Source organism: Mycosarcoma maydis, chromosome 9, assembly GCF_000328475.2.
Source record: "Mycosarcoma maydis chromosome 9, whole genome shotgun sequence".
NCBI classification, from domain to species: domain Eukaryota; kingdom Fungi; phylum Basidiomycota; class Ustilaginomycetes; order Ustilaginales; genus Mycosarcoma; species Mycosarcoma maydis.
Genome location: NC_026486.1, coordinates 205,650 through 226,469, shown reverse-complemented (window position 1 = coordinate 226,469; position 20,820 = coordinate 205,650). Strand labels below are relative to the sequence as shown.

Here is a 20,820-nt window from a genome sequence, read left to right as displayed (position 1 = left end):
ATTGTAACTTAGTGGCTACAAAACCAAAGCAAGGAACTTAATAGAAAGACAACACCGAAAAAGAATCCAAAATCGTCATATTTATTTATTTATTTATTTATTTTATACATCGTCGATTTGCAATTCACGATTACACTGTCTGCTGCCACTCGCAATTGCTCGCTCGGCGAAGCGGTAACCCATCGTGAATCGTGAATAAAAAAAATTCAAAATCATTTTGGAGGTATTTACAAGCGTTTTACAGGACAGGAGAGCATCGTTGATTTTTGTACACAGCCCCTTGCTCGCTCACCGCTTGCCTTTCTTAGGCCGCTGTCTCTGCATCTCAACGTGTTGGCCAAATGCATCCTCGGCCCTTTTTGACGGCTTGGCATCGTTTGGACTCAGGCCAAATCGCAACTCATGATTGCATTCACTGCTCTGCACTCTGTACTCACAGATTCACGATTCAGCTCACGTCTCCGTCTCCGTCTCCGTTTCCATCTCCATCTCTGTCTCACCTAAGCCTACCAACCAACGTGTCTTTGCACGTTCACGTTCTTCCTTGCTTTGAACCAACCATCAAGACTCAAGCCCTCAGCGTTGGATTCCCCTCGCTCTTGTTCCTTTCAATCTCCGTAGCGTATATAGTTGACACCGACATCCATCGTCACCATTGATTCTTCTTTCCCCCTTGGCTATCCTATAACTGCGTTTCCCTCCCCACCTCTACCTTGACCACCACCCTCGGAACATGCAAGCGTGAACCTCTAGCTCTTCGCGATCATCCTCACGCTCGTCAGAGCCAACTCCCGACCGACCGAATCGGCCAGGGCCTGATCCCGCAAAAGAAAAGGTTTCCCCTCCTCTCTCTCTCTCTCTCTCTCTTGTTCAAGCTTGAACTCGTCTTTAGCTCCGCCGCATCCGCGACTGCTTGCCCATTATGTCGGCTAGCATCGAAAAGCAACTCGAGTCGTCCGTCGCTGCTACTGCAGCCGATGCCGACGACGCGCCTACCGGCTTCCTGGGCCGTCTCAAAATGTCGTTCAAGGGCATCACCAAATCCGGTCGTCGAGAGGCACAGGCAAAGGCGCTCGCTGCCGAGCGTGAGCGTCAGCGCAACGTTGACCCTCGTCCCTTCCCTTTCCGCCCCATCGAGCTCGCCGATCTGCTCGACCCCAAGAGCGTAGACAAGCTCCGCGATATGGGCGGTATCCAGGGCGTCCTTGCCGCTCTTGGCACTGACGAGCACCGCGGTCTCGACCTCGGCGGCACCAAAACCATCGAGGCTGGTGCTGACACCACCCACGACATTGAGAGCGCTCCCTCTGCCACCCACGCCCTCAACACGCGCGATCCCAACTTTATCGAGGCTTCCGAGGAGGACCGCGTCCGCGTCTTTGGCAAAAACCTCCTCCCCGAACGCAAGTCCAACAGCCTCCTCCTCCTCATGTGGCTTGCTCTCCAAGATAAGATCCTTATCTTGCTCTGTGCCGCCGCCGTCGTCTCTCTGGCTCTTGGTATCTACACCAGCACGCTCCCTCCCGAGGAGGTCGCCTGTGTTGTCAATGGCGTCGAAACTCTCTGCGAATCCATTCACATTGATTGGGTCGAGGGTCTCGCCATTCTTATCGCTGTCATCATTGTCGATCTCGTCGGTTCCGTCAACGACTACCAGAAGGAGCGCCAGTTCAAGAAGCTCAACGCCAAAAAGGAACAGCGTGACGTCAAGGTCCTGCGTCAAGGAAAGCCCGCACTCATGTCGGTCTACGATGTTGTTGTTGGTGACATTCTCCAGCTCGAGCCTGGTGAGATTGTCCCCTGCGACGGTATCTTCCTCCGCGGTCACAACGTCAAGTGTGATGAGTCGGGCGCCACCGGTGAGTCTGACATGATCCGCAAGGTTACCTACGACGAATGCATTGCCGACTTTGAAGAGGCTCGTCGCAACAACGAGAAGCCCAAGAACCGCGACTGCTTTCTCATCTCTGGTTCCAAGGTGCTCGAAGGTGTCGGCGAGTACGTCGTCATCGCCGTCGGTCCCACCAGCTTCAACGGCAAGCTCATGCTATCGCTCCGCAGCGATGCCGAAGACACGCCTCTGCAGTCCAAGCTCAACCGTCTGGCCGATTTGATCGCCTGGCTCGGCACTACCGCCGGTATCGTCCTTTTCACTGCCCTCATGATTCGCTTCTTTGTCCACCTTGCCCGCACCCCCGGTCGCTCGTCGAACGAATGGGGCCAGGATTTCATCGACATTCTCATCATCGCCGTCACCGTAGTGGTTGTCGCCGTACCCGAAGGTCTGCCTCTCGCCGTCACGCTCGCGCTCGCTTTCGCCACCAAGCGCATGACCAACATGAACTTGCTAGTCCGTCTGCTTGGCGCTTGTGAGACCATGGCCAACGCCAGTGTCGTCTGCACCGACAAGACTGGTACCTTGACTCAGAACGAGATGAGCGTCGTTGCCGGTAGCATCGGTGTCAACTTTAAGTTTGCCGACCGTCTCGAGGCTAATCGCAAGCGTGTCGAGACTGAACACGATGCTGGCTCTACATCCCAGACTCGCATCGTTGAACAGGGCGAGCTCAACCAGTCGATCAGCATTCCCCTCCAGAGACTTCTCAACGACAGCATTGCCATCAACTCGACCGCCTTTGAAGAGGCCGAGGCCGACGGCGCTGCTAACGAAGAGGTTACCAACCCGGTCGTTGCCGTTAAAAAGCACGGTCTTTCGAGCCTGTTCAAGTGGACAGCGAGCAACAAGTCTGCTACCGACGACAAGAAGAAGGAAAACGGCTTTGTTGGTTCTAAGACCGAGACCGCTCTGCTCAAGATGGCCAAGGAGCTCAACTGGGAAGACTACCGCGCATCACGAGAACGAGCCGAAGTCGTGCAGATGATCCCCTTCAGCTCCGAACGCAAAGCCATGGGTGTCGTCGTCAAGCGTCCCGAGGGTGGTTTCCGCATCTACCTCAAAGGTGCCAGTGAAGTTCTCACCCGTCTCTGCACTCGCCACGTCGAAGTCACCGCTGCCGACACGGACCAGATCGAGATCGAACAACTCGACGCTGCCAAGCTCGACAAGGTCAACTCTACCATCACTGGCTTCGCCAACCAGACGCTGCGAACGCTCGCGCTTGTCTACCGCGATCTTGAGTCTTTCCCTCCCAAGGATGCCGACTTTGACGAGGCCGGTGACGTCGAGTACGCCTCGCTCGCTCAGGATCTGACGCTGGTCGCCATCGCCGCCATCGAGGATCCTCTTCGACCTGGTGTCACGGACGCAGTCGAAGCATGCCGACGTGCTGGTGTACAGGTCAAGATGTGCACTGGTGACAACGTACTTACTGCCAAGTCGATCGCCACCCAGTGTGGTATCTACACGCCTGGCGGTATCGTCATGGAGGGTCCCGTCTTCCGCAAACTGAGCCGCGCCGACATGTTGGAGGTGGTCCCCAAGCTGCAGGTGCTGGCGCGATCGTCGCCGGAAGACAAGAAGATCTTGGTCGAATCGCTCAAGAGCCTCGGCGAGGTGGTTGGTGTAACCGGTGACGGCACCAACGACGGTCCCGCGCTCAAGACGGCCAACGTCGGTTTCTCGATGGGTATCGCCGGTACCGAGGTGGCTAAAGAGGCCTCAGATATCATTCTGATGGACGACAACTTTGCTTCGATCGTCAGCGCCATCATGTGGGGACGCTGTGTCAACGATGCGGTGCGAAAGTTCCTGCAGTTCCAGCTTTCAGTCAACATTTCTGCCGTCATTGTCACGTTTGTCACTGCCGTCGCTTCCGAGGAAGGCACATCGGCGCTCAAGGCGGTGCAGCTGCTCTGGATCAACCTGATCATGGACACGCTCGCCGCTCTTGCACTGGCCACGGATCCTGCTACACCGGACCTACTTGACCGAAAGCCCGACCGACGCACCGCACCGCTCATCTCGACCGACATGTGGAAGATGATCGTGGGTCAGTCGATCTACCAGTTTGCGGTCATCTTGGTGCTCAACTTTGCGGGCAAGTCGATTCTCAACATGGACATGAGCACGCCGTACAAGCAGCAGCGCAGCGACACGGAGCTGTCGGCGATCGTGTTCAACACGTTTGTGTGGTGTCAGCTGTTCAACCAGGTCAACTCGCGTTCGCTCACTCGCAAGCTCAACATCTTTAGCAACTTGCACAAGAACCCGTGGTTCTTGGGCATCTTGGCGATCGAGATCGGGTTCCAGGTGCTGATCATGTTTATCGGTGGTGCTGCGTTCTCGGTAATCCGACTGACGGGACGCGACTGGGCTGTGTCAATCGTTGTTGGTGCCGTGTCGTGGCCTTTGGCAGTTTTGATCCGATTGATCCCTACGCAGCCAATCGAGGACTTCCTGATCAGGCACAAGATCATGTCGGACCCCAATGCTCTTCCTGCACCCGTGTCCGAGACGGGCTCAGAGGATGGCAAGGCTGCACGTGCACGAACGTTTTCCGAATGGCTTCCAGCGATCGGACAGGTGGGCGAGCAGCTCAACTCGTTCCGCAGTATCCGAGGCGGGCGTATCCGCGCGACGCCGCGCATCTACGAGTCGCGTGAGCGCCAGCTCCAGACGGCCAACTTCCGCCACCAGAGTGTGCTCGCCATGGTCCCTGGTTTCGTCGTCGCCAGCATCGGTGGCAACTGGCGCTCGTCCCCCTCGGACTCGACTGGCGAGGCGAAGAAGTCGACCAAGCTGCAGCAGCAACCGCAGAGCAACGAGTCTCCAGTCGACACGGTTACCTTGTTCAAGGACGGTAAGATCACCTTCCACCCAGATACGAGCGCCGACGACGACCTGCTCAGGAGACTCAAGTCGAGTGCCTCGTCCAAGTAATGTGGACGTAAGCCGAAAGGCGTCTTTTGTAAATACTTTTTGTATATAGCTTGGTTGAGATCTTGTAAATAGTGTACATGTAACGCAGATCAATCTGGCTTTGTCTTTCGACCTGCGCCTTCGAATGGCGGCATGCGAGCTTGTTGGGCGGCTGCATCCACGGCGCTCCAAAGACGCGAGTTGTGTATCACGAATGAGGCGCAGCACGTAGCAGGCAGCACTCGGCCTCGATCTGGTACCACGACCTGCGCCTTCGAATGGCGGCATGCGAGCTTGTTGGGCGGCTGCATCCACGGCGCTCCAAAGACGCGAGTTGTGTATCACGAATGAGGCGCAGCACGTAGCAGGCAGCACTCGGCCTCGATCTGGTACCAGCGCACCAGCTCGAGACATCGCTCTGGGACGTGCCAATGGCGACAAGGACAAGTCATCGACGTTCCCGCCTGGCACACGGCCGACATGTTGCTTGCGCACCAGCTCAGCAAGCTCAGTGGGGATCACGGCATGGTTCATGATTCTACCACTCACCACTCGTGACTTGTTCATGGTTCACTTTCAGGTTTCAGGTTTCAGGGCTTTTGGTGTTCAGTCGGGAGTGTTAGATTCTACGCATTTTCACGTTTCCTCCACATTTACGATTCACGATTCGTGATTCGTGAGTTGCGTGTTTGACGGGATTGCATGTCGAAGCGGTGGACGCTTTCTTGCGACATCAACATGCTCTTGGACTTGCCGAGTGGTTGATGATCCGAGAAGCATTGTTGGCGCGCGAATCCAAAGGCGCAATGTCAGCATCGTCAACGTCGGCGCCCAATCCAGCGCCAACGCTCGCCGACGTGAGGCGCAGAAACGAATCCGTGCTCCTCCCACCACCCGCAACACAACTACATCCCGCCTTTGGCAGTTCACTTCGTCATCGACGTCACTCGTCGCACTCTTCGCACTCTTCGCACTCTTCGCACTCGTCGCACTCGTCCTATGCAGCGAGACATCCGGATAGAGTACCGCAGAAAGCCGTCTCGCCCAACAACGCGTTCCTCAGCGTCGTGAGCTTGCTCGGCTTGATCCTGGTGTACACGCTCGTCGGCGTGTGGTTGTTCATCAATGGCTTTTTGCTCTCGCGGCATGAGCTGCAGGGTTGGAATCAGTGCAGTACTCCTGCACTCCCGCATTGGTCCTTGCCCATCCCTCCACAAAGCTCGGATGATGCTTCACTGCTCAACTGGGCACACACAGCTTTGCATCCAGTCACGGGAAACGGTGAATGCATCTTGCCTCCAACCCACGCCAAGGCCGTGGTTCTCATCATTGATGCTCTGCGATACGACTTTATTGCTCCGCCACCTCCTCCGCTGACTAATGCTACTCGCGGAGCTCCAGTGCGCAGTGAATGGCAACCGAATCCGTACTACCACAATGTTCTTTCTCTGCCCGCTCAGCTCACCGAGACACACGCCATCTCAGCATCCGCTGATAGTCCAGGTCCAGCCTCGTTCCTGGCGCACTTTACCGCTGATCCGCCAACAACTACACTTCAGCGGCTCAAAGGGCTCACCACCGGAACGCTGCCAACGTTTGTCGAGGCAGGCGCCAACTTTGGCTCGGCCGGCACACGTGTCGGTCAGATCAACGAGGATAACTGGATTGCACAATTCAAACGCTCCATTCTTTCCCCCGACTTGGGCTCCGACTTGGGCGAGCCCGATCTCAACAGCAGCGCAGGCTTGGTATTTGCAGGCGACGATACGTGGAACACGGTCTTGCCGCACCTGTTCGATTCAAACACGACGTGGACTTACGACTCGTTTAACGTCGAAGATCTCGACACGGTCGATCGTGGCGTCGAGTCCAAGCTCTTGCCTTTTCTCCAGACGCATCATCCGGATCGCGTCGCTGGCGTACATGACTCGTGGCGTTTGCTCGTGGGACATACGTTGGGTGTAGATCACGTCGGACATCGATTCGGCGCTTCGCATCCCAAAATGAAGCTCAAATTGCAAGAGATGCAGGATTTGCTTAGAAACATCACGGATGCCGTCGATCAAGAGACGCTGGTGGTCGTCATGGGCGATCACGGAATGGACGAGCGCGGCGATCACGGCGGTGACGCTGAACTCGAGGTTGGAGCTGGCATATGGGTCTACTCGAAACGCTCATTTGGCTACCCTGGTCGCAACAAGCAGTTGCAAATGCACCCAGCCGAGTACATCTCGACACCACAAGTTGAAGCAGTTCTGCCGAGCCGGATACCATTCAGCGCGCTTCCGTCACCTCCCTACTCGAGCGCTGGTCACCGAAGCATCCCACAGATCGACCTCGTCCCCACCATCTCGATCCTCCTCGGTCTGCCTGTACCCTACAACAGCCTCGGTAGCATCATACCCGATCTGTTTGCACATCCAGATACGTTGCTACGAGCGCTCCGCATCACATCTACGCAGATGCGCACCTACCTTAACGCGTATGCCACCAAATCGCCCGATTTCGCCGCTTTCCAGCCAGAATTCGACGCACTCTGGCTCAACGCGGTCAGAGCGGATGCGCAACTGGCGCGTCTTGTGCACGCCAGTGGAGACGCCACAACGCAAGCTGAGGTGGAAGAAGCAATGAGGAGCGCAGCACAGGCGTACCATGCGTTCAACCGGATCAGTTTGGCCAGGGCACGAGAGGTGTGGGCGCAGTTCGACATGGTCGGCATTGTGCTGGGGCTGATCGTGTTGCTCGGTGCGCTGGCAGTGGCGTGGGTGGTCAGAGACGGTGCAATAAACGGCTTGATTGGTGTTCTACCAGCTGCTGCTACTACGGAGCAGGATCCAGCCTCGACGGTGCTGACTCAAGTGGTGAGAAGGACAACCACGACTCAAGAGCTTCATGCTGTGGTGTGGAGGTCCATCTCACGCCCCGCGCTGGTTGGCGCAGCGATCGGAGCGGTGTTGCATGGAAGCGTGTTATTACCACTACCTGCGGTGCTGGTATCTATCGTGAAACCGCTGACGCTTGTCGACAGCATCCTTGTTGGCGCAAGCATCGCTTCTCAACTCTGGCTGCTTGCGTCACACCTGGCGCGTACGCTTTCGCGGTCATCGGAATGCCAAGGCGGGAGCTGCGGTCCGGCCACAAGCCGGCTGCTGGACTCTGCAGGCTGGATCTTGCTCCTGATGCACGCCGCGCTGTTTGCGTCTAACTCATTGCTCGTATTTGAAGATCGGTTTGTTCTGCTCGCTCTAGCATCTCTGCTGCTCGTAAGGGGCGTGCTGTTGGTGGGAGCGTCACCAACCACGCACCTGCGTTTGCGCTCGGGTCTGCTGACGCTTTTGGCGCTCGTTCTCGTTCGGCTCGCGGCCGTGCCGCGAGTGTGCAGGGAAGAACAGGCGGCGAATTGTGAATCAACGTTTTTCGCTTCCACGTCCACCACCGGTGCGGCGCTCAACAGCCCGTACACGATCGCGCTGGCGTACGCGCTTGCGTATGCGCTCCCCAGTGTCGTGGCGACATTCTTGAAGCAGAGCAAGAGCTTTGTCGGTATAGCCCCGCGCATGTTCACGTGGGTGTGGCGGCCTACATTGATGATCGGAGCGGGCCATTGGGCGCTCGACTATGCTGTTCCGCTCGACGCTATCCAACGCAGCGGTTGGGCGAACAGGCTTGAGTGGATTAAACATTGGATGGTGAAACTCGACTTTGTAGTGCTGGCGCTCGCGCTGGTGTTTTGGATTTTCGCGCCGTTGTGTCTCGAGATCCGCACGCAGACGGTGCGCGCGCAGCAAGAAGCGAACGAGGCGGAGAAGCAGAAAGTGACGATCCTCGGATACGCCAACAGCTTGGGCTCGAGCTTTCTGCTTCTGGTCGGTGTTGCGGTGAGCTTGGTGTGGGTGGTGACACAGCCGAGTGGACAGGTGGCGTTGGCGGTCGGGTGGGTGGCCGCGTCGGTGTGTGTCGAGCTGACAGACGCCGAGCGGGATGTGGTGATCTTGTTCCGGCAGAGGATAGCTGCCGAGCAGGCTGCAGCGCATCGACAAGATCAACCAGAGTCATCGGTAGCCGCGACGGTGAAAGCGCCACACCTGACATCAGGCGCACTGATGAGCTTACTGCACCTGTGCTACCTGCTCTTCTTCTCTACTGGCCACCAATCCACGTTAGCATCCATCCAATGGCGCGTGGCATTTGTCAGCTCACCAACGCTCACCTACCCAAGCTCCCCGCTCCTGGTGATGCTCAACTCATTCGGCGCTCTGACCGTGCTTCCGTGCCTACTCACCGTCCTGGCTGTCCTCTGGAACACGACGCCTCTTCCGCGTGGTTCCGGCCGTCGAATGCCGCTCCCACAACACCTCCTCTCAGCGCTCACTACACTCGCCATCTTCAACACTTTTCTGTTGCTCACATCCGCAGCGCTCTCAGCTCTCCTCTTCAGACGCCACCTCATGCTGTTCAAGGTGTGGACACCTAGAGTGCTCCTTGCCGTCGTCGCAAGTGTCGGCGGTCAGCTCGCAGGCTTAGTCTCCGCCACCGCTGCATGGCACCTGGCTAACAAGGTAAATGCAATCTTTGGCAGCGAGTTCGCTTAGCAGCTTCGACCTTCGAGCTGAGAGCGGAGAGCGGAGAGCTGAGGCATTCGACCATGATTCATGATTCATCGACCATCTGCGATACGATTCGTGGAGGAATATCTCAAGACCACTTGATCACGCTCGGTGTTTGTGTGTGCGAGTGTGGATATGCGCCAAGCGTCGAGTGTGCAAACGAATGTGGGGTGGCATGGCAGATCGAGCTAGAAGAATAAAGGCTAAGACATAGTATGTGGCGAGCAGCGACGAAATTAAGGTCGAGTCTGGGACTCTTGGTATGCATCGAGCACTTTCTGTGCACTAGCACTTTGAGTGGCTTCGGTGGTGGAGGAGGTGGGTTGCATCTGGTGACGTTCCCATTCGGGGGCAGCGGGGTAGTCGTAGCCGTCGGTGACGACGCGGTCTAGGCTTTCGCTTTTCCAGTTGAGCCAGGTGAAGACGGTAGCGGCTACAGCGATGGGGATAGCGATAAGTGCCATGTAAAAAGCAGGACCTGGATGCGTGGATGGGGAATCGGTGATTTTTTTCATCTGGCGTTGAACGTAGACGAAGAGAGCAATGTCGATGCAGAAAGCGATCAAAGCCAACAGTGCAGCAATCGCGTTGACGACGATAGCGGCGAGTCGAACCACCTGTTTGGGAATCGCGGTAAGCACGAGTGCAATCAGGGCGGCTACGAACGCGACAACGTGAACCGCAAGCCCTCGAGTCCACGACGATCCGATCGTAACCGATTCCCTAGCTGCCGTCGCTGTGTTGTTCGAGTTGATACCAAACGTAGCGCTGTAGCCGTGCGAGTGTTTGAAGCACGCAAAGTTAGACGTGCCGTTCAGAGCAGAGCAGTAGCCCCACGTGCCGAACTTGAGCGCACCGATCGGTCGATCGCGGTTCGAGTTGGGCGACAGATCAACCACCCCATCCAACCTCGTGCTGCGAACAAAGTCGAATGGCGTGCTGTCAGACAAGGTGGTCGGTGTCGAAATCGTCACCAGCACCAGCAGGATCATTGACACGAACGAGAGCACCAGCGCAGGCACCAGATACCGTTTCGTCATCTTGATTGAATGCTTGAAGGATAATCGTGGATGATGAGCAACAAGCAAGGTGGGTTCCCTAAACCGAGCTTGTTTACGCCCACTTGTCGCATGCCACACCTTTGATTCTTTTTCCCACCAGATTCACGATTCATACACGTTGGAGCACACAGCATGTCGCCTCCGCCAACTCGCTTCAATAACATGCACGCGCCAAGCATGCAGCATCTCAAAATTCACGTTTCTGAATTGTGAATCACGAATTCAACTAACTTATCAACCCACGACCGGGAACACCCACGCACCACCGCACTCACGCAACTGCTGTTACTGGTGACTCGTCACTAAAAATAGCATGGCTTGAATCAAAATCACCGCGTTCCGTCACCGTGCCCAATCGTGATTCTGTGATATACAGTATTCGTCATTGTGGCATTTTACCCCAAAAATATCTTGTATGTTGCGACACGCATTGCAATCTCGAATCTCGAATCCACTCGTGACTGTTTTGACTGCAACTCGTCAAGACGCGCTATGTTCGGCTGGATCGGAGATCGGGGCAATCGACCTCAAACAAAGCGAGATGCAAAGCGTGAAGGTGTCGCGCTTAGTTTGCGCTAACTGTGTGATGCACCCTTCTCGCAGCGTCACAGCTTTTCGTGTTTGTGTCAGTTAGACCATGTTCGGCTGTCGGCAAACCCGAACACGCGCAGCAGAGTGTCATGCGCCGAGACACGCTAGGCTCTCTGAGTCTAAGTTGGAACGTCGCAGAATAGAGAGAAGCTCGATTGCGATGCCAGGCGCACGCTACTAGAAAGCTCACAAAGGCAGGCGCACTCGGTGAAAGACAGTGCCGTCGACGAGGCTAGAACAATTCAGATTGCAACTCTCTTACCCTGAGGAGAGAAGGTCTCGTCCGATGAGCGGTTCGGGACCGACGAATCCGCAACTCGAATCCTTCGGCTCTCAGCTCAAGCACCGATAGCTGCTCTGCTTTTCTGCATCACAAACTCGCACGACGTATGGGGGAGCACGATCAAAATGCATATGTCTGCTCAGAATCGTGTGTCCACATTGAAGCATTTCTAAAAGTGTCTGATTCGCCATACTCTCAAATCCTGACCGCAGCATTCGCCCTGTTGACCGTAGCAATCTTGTGCTGTTCCTCCTTCTTGACAATGGCGCTACTTGTTCCTTCGACCACAGCCAGAAATTCGGCGGCCAATCTTCGCTCCAACTCTCGATCGGGTCGTTTCTTGCTTGCCTCGATGATCCACGTCAACGCCTTTCTGGTACTTTGTCTTTGCGTCAGAGCTACTGGCACTTGCAAGCTCTTACCACCCTGTTTCTTGCTCTGCACCTTGACCAAAGGTGCCGCTTTGTAGATGGCATCGTGGATCAGCGGTAGAGGGTTCGAGTTGGTCACCGACGAAATAATCGAGAGAGTGCGCGTGATGAAGCGTTGAGCCTGTGCCTTTTTACCGTCCTTCATAAGCAGGTTGGTCAAGAACTCTAATGTCGGATCGGTACAAGGTGGCAGCGTCGAGGGCGAGTAGATGGGGCCGATGGTAGAATCGTGTACTGCAGCAAGCGGTGTTGAGGGAGTCGTGATTGCTGTCGTGATTCCTGATGCATCCGAGCCGGGTTGAGATCCAGCGACCGAGGCCGAATCGCTTGTTCGATTCGAAGCGACGTCCCTCGCAAGCCGGTCGAGCACACCCATCGCAGAATTGATCGCATCTTGTTGCGTTTTGCCTCCAGACAAACCTGATTCCACGCCGAGCTTCTCTTGCTTAGCATGCAGCGACGACGAGGTTGCACCAGCCGGTCCAACTCCAGCAGCTGAATGTGGTCGATGATCGCGTGCGAATGATGCATCCTTCTTGTCGTCCGCAATAAAAATACTCGTCGATGTTGAGAACCTTGCTGCATCTGCCACCATCTTGGACGGCCCACCAACCGACACCGAGCTAGCCGTCCGTAAAACAGCGGTACGAAGCAAACATGCCATCCTTCCCAAAGTAACACGCACTGCCTATGCGCTAATTTGTGATTCAACCGGTCGTAGATACGTCGTAAGTCGTTGCGTGCAAACTGGCTTGCGTGTCAAGACTTGACAACACAGGATGCCCGAATCCGAACGTGATTAATGGTGTCGTGATCACAACCTTGAGGTCCTGCAAGACGTCAAGAAGAAAGACGGAAAAAAGTCTCACACCCTGGCGCTCGCACGTGATGCCACCCAAAATGCGCGCAAAGCTAAAGTATCGGAAAACAAAGAAATTTAATCGGACGGCATCGGGCCAATCGTGAATGAAGAACACAGTCACGAGTAAAGAGATGCAAATTGTTCAACCTGGTCTTAACAACAAAGAATCGCTTGCCGTGTGCCACTGACGGGTAGCACGTTGCTGGCAGCTTCGAGCATTCCCGATTCCCTCACAGGATCGAACCAGAGGGTGAAAGAGAGCGAATGAAAGGGAAACGACAAACGCAATCGGTGGATCAAAGCTTGCGACGCTTGGCGCCGGGCAAAATCGTGATTCGCGCGCGCGGCTGTGGGTTCGAGCCAGCACTGCTGATTTGTTGCGCGCTTGCATCTGGCTCGCCTGGGACAGCCAAAGTGCTAGCTCCTGCTTTGTCAGTCCTATTCTCGCCACTTATGGCTTTCTGCTCATTCTGTCCAGCAGCGCCACTGCGGCAACTTTCGTCCTCGCCCGTCTCCCCGTCCTGCTCGCTCTCCATCGGCTTGTCCGGCTTCGCATCGCCTCTCTGAGAAAGTCGCCCATCTCTGTTACCACGCAAGACTTTGACGCGATCGCGTACGCTCTTATCCGAAAGTTGCATGCCGATTTGACCCGATACATAGCTGGCGACATTGGCAAAAGTCTGGCCATCTTTGGTGCGCCACTCGTCGTCGAGACACGACAGTACTACGGCGTCCATGGCCGATGTCCACTTGAGTTTCTTTTTGCCCTGAATAAGTTCGGTGATCTGTTCGTCGGTTGCAGCCGGACCTGCTTCAGCTACAACCTGCTTCAGACGTCGATTCCAACGCTCGCGAGCCTGGGTCGAGGTGCGACCTGGGATTCGAGCCGATACAGCCGTCCAACTATCGTCTCCCACTTGTTGGATGGCTTGGATCAGAGAAAGGTCTTCGTCAATCGACCAGGAGCCACTGGCAAGCGCTGGATCTGTCGTGTTGCGAAAGCGACGGTAGAGGAGCTGAGCATCGCGTCCCACTTTGCCGAGCAGCGATGCGGGCCGATCATCCTGCGATTTGGTGATTGATTTCGAGCCGTATTCCGGAATGATTGAGGATAATGAGAGGTTGGGACTTGCAGAAGCGTGCAATGCCATGAAGCGCCACGCGCCGCGAAAGAGCGAAAAGAGTTGTTTGATATTGTCATCCTCTGCTGACGTCATGTCTGGCTGATCGCGATGGACGATTGCACTGCAAAAAGCAACGAAGCAAGCATGCGGAGTCCGGCCGGTCCCAAGTTGCCGGGCGACCTTCTGCCAAGGTACGGGAGACTGCAGTGAATGCGAAGGATGTTGCGATGTTGAAGTCACAGCCTCTGTTTCTTCAACTTGATCCTGAATCTGCCTTACCGCAGATTGAGAGAAATGAGCCGCTAGAAATGGGGTTGCAATGCGGAGCAGGTCCTCGATTTCTTGCTGATCCCATGCTGTGGTGTTGACGCTGGGGCGAAGAACGCCATACCAGCGTGTCCTGACTTCTTCCAAACTACGCGTGGGAACACGAGCAGAGATGGTAGGCCAGTCGAGCCCTTTGTTTGCGCCTCTTCCTTGGCCCGAAGAGGACGGTTCGGAAGCTGGCTTGTGATCCACATCCATCGATTCGGCAAGTCGTAGCGCCGACACCTCATCCAGCTTAGCAGCTTCAGCCAGCGCATCTCCGCGAAAAGAAGGGTCCAAGCTGAGCGCAATAGCGTGCGCTTTCAACGCGACAGCGCTTACAGCTGAGCGCAGCTGCGCGTCTTCGAAGTCGAGCCACAGCCTGGATCCAAGCATATCGTCGTACTCGGCACGTTCAATTGACTGCAGACGCAACAGAGGAACCTGCTGCACCATTGACACTCGAAAGGGACACTCTGCTGCTGCATCTTCGGCTTGCTTGCAGGTGCGGATGACTTCGAGAGACTGATCTTCGGCGTCGACAACGTCAGCTACATCGAGCGAATGAAGTACGGATTTGAGCTCTTCGCGTGTCTTGGAAAGAAAACGAAGCGACTTTTCAAGCGACTGTTGATACTTGCCGTTGCGTTTTCGAGCAGTCGAGAGGAGTTTTTTGTGCTGTGAGAGAGTGGCGAGCTCGCGGCGATCTGCGGTGATAACTGATAGCGTAGCCGATATCTGTTCGCTTGAAAGCAGTTGGCTACCTTGATCAGTCGATGCTGAAGGTGGTAGCAGACATGTGTCGAGAGCAGCAGAGCATTCCGAGCTGTCATATGAGCTGTCTGTATCATCGTCCTCTATGTCACTGGTTGGTTCAGCGCTGCATGTCGATTCACTGTCAGGCTGTAGATGCGAGGAGGCTGTACTCGCCTGAGCTTGCTCTATGAGTCGACGCAGGACGACTTGCGGATCAGTGTGTGGATCCGTGGATGGACCGTCCATGATGACGGTGCTGGGTCAGCGCAGTAGCGCATCCCAGAGAAAGAGCCGCTTTCTTATCGATGATCGCCTGCTGCACTGTGATGGGATGATGGGAGGGGCAACAATCACGATACGATTCACGATTCACGATTGACCTGAGAATGGACCCTGATTCACGATTCACGATTCACGATTCACGATTCGAGCTACAATTTTTCTGCTCTAACATTCTTGCCGGAATTCCAAGTTCCGTGTTCCGGTATCACGAGGGTTGTTGACACGGAATGTGCGTTCCCCTGTGTGTCGCTCTGATTCACGAGTCGTGAGTCGTGAGTCTGTGTGTGTGTCTCTGGAGGTAAATCCGTGAACACGAAAGAAAACGCACAGACATGTTAACTTGTTCGTGATTGATTCGTGATCTGTGATTGTGATTGTACTTTGTGACTGTAGAGTACCTGGCACAGTCACGAGTGCACAGTGCGAAGATCAACACAGCTCTCTTTGTGTGCTGTAAGGAGTCTCGGCCACTGCCCTTCGTGATTCACGATTCCATTTCGGCAGCGGCTGCTGGCCAAGCTTTCAACTTTTACACTCCGCGCTTGTGCTTATCACCACCATCAACACCAAAGCGAACCGCCGTTTCAGACGAGATTAGACGTTGACACAAGTCAGCTTTCGCCACTTGCTGGCCGCCCTTCCAACCACCATTTGCGCGTAGCAGCTGCAACATTGCATTGATTGGACCCTTGAGCCCGAATCGCCAGGGCGTTGGTCGTATAGTTCAAGGACGATGCCGCTATTGGATCCCCGCGAGGTGCTGTTGCGGCGTGGCATCCCTATACCAGCTGCTGCCTCCTTCCATGTCCCCGGTCTTCCGGATCTTCATGCGGAATCTTCGTCTTCAACCGCTCTCGCACATCCGTTGCAGATGTCAGCAGGCTATCTGCCAGCTCGACCCATAGAAGCCGACGGTCAGCCCAAAGACAATGCACATCTTTTCTTTCTTCTGCTACGAGCACGACATGTGCCCGCAAAGCGCAAGCTCATTATTTGGTTCAATGGAGGTCCCGGTTGCTCCTCGTTTGACGGTGCTATGATGGAGGTGGGCGCTTGGAGAATGGACGGCAAAGGCGGTCTTGTGTGGGTCAAGGACGGTGCAAGCTGGAACGAGTATGCCGACATTCTTTTCCTCGATCAGCCCGCGGGCACCGGTTTCAGCTATGTCAACACCAATGCATACACCAAGTCTTTACCGCAGGCTGCCGATGAAGTAGTGCATTTTCTGGAGCAGTTCGTCCAAGTCTATCCCGAATACTCACGCGACGTCGAGCTTGAATACGGCAGTCAGGGCAGCGGTGTCGATGTTTACTTGGCTGGAGAGAGCTTCGCTGGCCAGTACATCCCTTACACAGCCAAAGCCATCGTCAAGTCGCCCAAGCCACCCGTCTCTCTCAAAGGCATCGCCATCGGAAACGGCTTTATCGATCCCAAGAGTCAGTACGGCACCGAGCTCGAGACTATGGTGCAAAAAAACATTTGGACCACTTCGTCGGGCGAATACAAGCACGTCGCTGGCCTCGTCAAAGCCTGTCACGAAGAGCTCGACAAGAGCAACCAGCGCGAGATTGGCAAGTGCGAGTTGATCCTCCAGACCATCATTGCTAGTACTACCACCAAAACGCAAGGAGCGTCGGGCTATACGTGCATCAATGTCTATGACGTGCGTCTCAGCGACTCTTCGCCAGCGTGTGGCATGAATTGGCCAACAACGCTCCCCGCAATGTATGACTATCTGCGGCGTCCAGATGTGCGCAAAGCATTGCACGTCGATGAGCATCATAAACCCGAGGCGTGGGTGGAATGCAATGCTAATGTGGGTTCTGCGATGCGAACCGATACTACTTCGCCACCCTCGGTGCAGCTGTTACCCGAGTTGCTCGACAGCGGAGTCAAGGTATTGCTGTTCGCGGGAGAGGAAGATCTCATCTGCAATGCCATTGGTGTGCAGCGCGCAGCTGAAAACCTTGAGTGGGGAGGAGCCAAAGGCTTCGACGACAAGCAGCCGGCGCAAGACTGGTACGTTAATGGCACACACGCCGGCACATGGCGTACCGCGAGGAATTTGACCTACGTCGGAATTAAGGGTGCCAGTCACATGGTGGGTGTAGACAAGCCGATCGAAAGCCATGACATGATAGTGCGCTTCATGGGTATCGACTATATGAAAGTCGCTGGTCCTAATGCCCTCATCCCATCGCGCGTGGGAAACGAACCCGATCGAGTGCTGATCACTGGCGGGGGTGGCGGAATTGCCCAGATCGGCAAGGATGGTTCTCGCGTCATCCCTGGATCAGGCAAGACAGAAGAAGAGGTAGCAGAGGAAGCCAGATGGAGAGCGTACTACGATGCTGGCTCGTTTGCGCTTATGGTGCTGCTCATTGCCGTAGGTATTGGTACATGGTTGTTGCTGCGAGCACGAAAGCAACGTCGCCTGAACAGGAATCGTATCGGTCGAGGTGGCGCGCTGCGTCTTGCAACCACCACCGAGCTTGGTGCTTCTCGCAGCACCACTGGCAACGGCGACACCGACGAAACCAGCAACAACCACGAGCTCGAACGGCTCGTTGGCGGCAAGCATGTCGAAGATGACGATGATGATGTGGAAGAACATATATTTAATGTTGGGGACGAAGATTTGAGTGATAGCAATGGCGAGAATGGACCGCCTGTGGTCAAGGCTCGTCATACCGGGTCACAGCGTTAACGCCATTCCAATTCAATCGCTCACGTACTGTTTACCAGCCACACACCTCGCACTCGTTTCAACGCATACTTGTGACAGTCACGTCTCGCTCTTTAGTTCTGATGACTGACATCACCCACGAGAGCCATCACCTCTGCGCATGATCGTACCTCATGCGATACATCTCCCTCGCATCGATGAGCAAGTTCAGATCCACCGTTTGTAACAACATGGCCTGTCTCTCATCTGGTATCTCAGCAACCACATTCAAGAAGGGGGCGCAAATTCTGCTCCTGCCCAATCCAATCAGTGGTGTCTCGAATTCGTCATCGCTGGCGCCATGCGCATGTTGACTTTTCAACCGATTTTTCAGCTCTTCCACCGCTTCTGCATCCAACTTGGGCCCCGAGACGTTGCACATGACCAGCACGGCCTCGAGCTCCACCGCTCTTGTCAAACACAAGCTATCCAACATTTGCGCTTCGCCTACTCCATTCCACAAAAGCGCTTTTGCACCACCGTCCGAAGCGTACCAACATGTCGGAGCAAAGATGATGTCTGGTCCAAGAGCTTGTCCTGCTTTGTCCAGGTCGGAAATTTGCCCGACTGCGTAAGGTGGACAAATCATCTGGTAGAATCTTGAATACCATGCGAGATCCCAACAGATGGCCATAGCCGCACGCAAGCGTGTACCGCGCTTAGTCTCAATGACAAAAGTGGATGCTCCCGAGTGTTGTTCGGGATGAGTGGCTGACTGTGATTGCAGAAGCGTTTCACGTTCGGGATGCCAGAGGTTTTGTTTTGTGTAACGGTGCAAAACTTGGCCCTGACGAGAAATGTAGTAAGACGTATTGAAGAGGGCATTTTCGTGATCTTCTTCCACGTTCCCCTTGGACTTGTTCGCTGGTCGGTGTGGGATCTGATCGTGTTGGCTACTAGCCGATTTCTCGGGCTCTAACGACGGATTTTGCGAGACAGGATGTTTGGCTAGGATCTCAGCATGCGGTTGCGTACCCAGCTCGACGACGGTTCCGGCAACAATGTCGATGTCATACTTCTTAGCCACATGGATGATGATTTCGATCCAGGCCTTCTCGCCACCTTGTGCATCAAGCTGTGCTTGCTCAGGATAGTGTTGCATCTGCATATCCGCTTGTCGGACTGCTTGTTGATCTTGGGCTTGGACAGCTTCTTTGCGCTGTGCCGACCGCACCCGTCTCCAAAGATCATGTGTTGCTCCACTCAGAAAGTACTCGGGGAAAACAACCACATCGGCACCTTTGGATGCTGCTGCCGAAGCCCACAACTCCAATTTCTCGAGACCCGCTGTGGCCTGCCCGTTGGTAGCGTCGGCGTGCAACCCGGATTCGTCCGGGATTACTTGCGCTACAGCAATATGGATCAGTGCATCTTTGGTGGCCCCCGACGGTTCAGATTTGAACGGACTTGGGGAGATTAGTGATGCGGCATGTGGATGAGTTGACGAGAAGCTGCCAAGAAAACCGATACTCTCTGAAATGGACGACATGGCCGGCCGGTCAGCAGCAGTGAAGAACGAACAATGATCAGAAGGTCGGAAAAGGATATCACTTAGCAAAAGAGAACAACGAGGGTATAAGCAACCCGCCGCCGGCTAAACTGTCGGCTGTTCCTTTTCAGAGTCAGCAGCCGTGGCCGGGACTCGCGATTTCATGGTTCGCGATTCGTGATTGTGATTCACGATCCACGATTTTCACGATTTTGTTAGCCGGTGGACGCGCGTTTCGCAGCTGCAGTCCGATTCGTGATTCGTGATTCGCTCGGCATCGGTCGTCGACTTTCTATTTATATTTATATTTTTTGCAGTCTTTCTCATCGAAGATACAGTATACTAAACTAGGTGCGAGCTTGGACGAAAGCATGGTCAGTCACGAGCAGTCACGAGTGAGCTTGACTTGAGCGAGAGAAACATGATGGTCGTGAATCTCAACAATCACGAATCACAATCGTGAATCCGTAATGTGTTTATGGTCATGTGTTTCGATGACAGTCGCTGCTTTGGACGCATCGTAGAGGTCTCACCATCTCGTGCCTTGTGCCTCCACAGCAAAGGACCGTGATGAACTCCGATGAGATTCGGAGAGACGACCTGCTGCCCCGAAAATATCAGCTCATAATAACCGACGTCACGAAAAAGGGTTCACGGTCTAATGAGAAGAGGCGCCCGGCACCTGTTGTCCGTGCGGTGTTGCGTGGCTGCCTGCTAACTAACTATCGAGAAACGGACTCGACTCGCTTTCCAAAATTAGATTCACATTCGTGATTCAGCTCACAAATCACAAAGTTAGCGTGTGACCAGTCCTCACGCCTGTGAGTCGTAAGTCGTGAGTGCTGGTCAGTCAAGTTGGACTTTCAAAGGAAATTAAGTTAGGTGAACCGCTTACGATGCAGGAGCACGCTGAGTGCGAAGTGACCAAGTGGAGCACGTTTTACATCGATCCGGATCGATGAACCCTCCGTGCTCGTTAAACTCCCTGTGGACTGGCCTTACCCCATCGCTTCCCTTTCCTGGCCCCAAACTTCCTACATCATACCCTCCTTTTCGCTCATCACCTTTGCACACTTATCGGTCGACCAAATTCTGAGCAAGCAGATTCGCTTTCCTGAGTCCCACTTTCGGTCATTCCGACAACCCTCGACCAATTTGGCTCCTGACGCAGAGTTGCCAACGCGGCTCGTGCTGAGCATTCTCAAGCCAGAATTGCTCTTCTTCTTGCGCATCGCAGGCTCTTGAACGAGCCAGCATCATCTGGATCACATTCAGCTTCAGCCGCCTAGACGAGAGCAACAAGACAGATCGAGACGCCTGGAGCGCATGTCGAGCAATACTCTCTGAAGAATCGCTCCAACCAGCGACAATCTTGGTGATCAAGCGCTCAACACAGTCGAGATCGAACACAGTTTCCTTGAGCTGACCATCATCAGCGACGCTCTCATTGTTGTTCGTGCAGCTAGCACTTGCTGATCGTCACA

The 20,820-nt window shown here is 54.8% G+C and overlaps 7 protein-coding genes across 7 annotated transcripts; 3 read left to right on the top strand and 4 right to left on the bottom strand.

The window, feature by feature from the left end:
* Nucleotides 1–922: 922 nt before the first annotated feature.
* Nucleotides 923–4,840, top strand: UMAG_03470 (calcium-transporting ATPase PMC1; the record flags this gene model as incomplete). Its single annotated transcript, XM_011391624.1, has 1 exon — nucleotides 923–4,840. One exon carries the CDS (start codon nucleotides 923–925, stop codon nucleotides 4,838–4,840), a length of 3,918 nt encoding a protein of 1,305 aa, XP_011389926.1.
* Nucleotides 4,841–5,625: 785 nt separating this feature from the next.
* On the top strand, nucleotides 5,626–9,411 carry UMAG_03469 (uncharacterized protein; the record flags this gene model as incomplete). The annotated part of the gene is made up of 1 exon (XM_011391623.1): nucleotides 5,626–9,411. One exon carries the CDS (start codon nucleotides 5,626–5,628, stop codon nucleotides 9,409–9,411), a length of 3,786 nt encoding a protein of 1,261 aa, XP_011389925.1.
* Nucleotides 9,412–9,662: 251 nt separating this feature from the next.
* UMAG_03468 (uncharacterized protein) lies at nucleotides 9,663–10,466 on the bottom strand (the record flags this gene model as incomplete). The annotated part of the gene is made up of 1 exon (XM_011391622.1): nucleotides 9,663–10,466. The coding sequence occupies one exon, from the start codon at nucleotides 10,464–10,466 to the stop codon at nucleotides 9,663–9,665; it is 804 nt and encodes a 267-aa protein (XP_011389924.1).
* Nucleotides 10,467–11,556: 1,090 nt separating this feature from the next.
* On the bottom strand, nucleotides 11,557–12,456 carry UMAG_03467 (mitochondrial 37S ribosomal protein uS7m; the record flags this gene model as incomplete). The annotated part of the gene is made up of 1 exon (XM_011391621.1): nucleotides 11,557–12,456. The coding sequence occupies one exon, from the start codon at nucleotides 12,454–12,456 to the stop codon at nucleotides 11,557–11,559; it is 900 nt and encodes a 299-aa protein (XP_011389923.1).
* Nucleotides 12,457–12,950: 494 nt separating this feature from the next.
* On the bottom strand, nucleotides 12,951–15,086 carry UMAG_03466 (uncharacterized protein; the record flags this gene model as incomplete). Its single annotated transcript, XM_011391620.1, has 1 exon — nucleotides 12,951–15,086. One exon carries the CDS (start codon nucleotides 15,084–15,086, stop codon nucleotides 12,951–12,953), a length of 2,136 nt encoding a protein of 711 aa, XP_011389922.1.
* Nucleotides 15,087–15,855: 769 nt separating this feature from the next.
* UMAG_03465 (uncharacterized protein) lies at nucleotides 15,856–17,829 on the top strand (the record flags this gene model as incomplete). Its single annotated transcript, XM_011391619.1, has 1 exon — nucleotides 15,856–17,829. One exon carries the CDS (start codon nucleotides 15,856–15,858, stop codon nucleotides 17,827–17,829), a length of 1,974 nt encoding a protein of 657 aa, XP_011389921.1.
* Nucleotides 17,830–17,956: 127 nt separating this feature from the next.
* Nucleotides 17,957–19,336, bottom strand: UMAG_03464 (uncharacterized protein; the record flags this gene model as incomplete). Its single annotated transcript, XM_011391618.1, has 1 exon — nucleotides 17,957–19,336. The coding sequence occupies one exon, from the start codon at nucleotides 19,334–19,336 to the stop codon at nucleotides 17,957–17,959; it is 1,380 nt and encodes a 459-aa protein (XP_011389920.1).
* Between the last annotated feature and the right edge of the window lie 1,484 nt (nucleotides 19,337–20,820).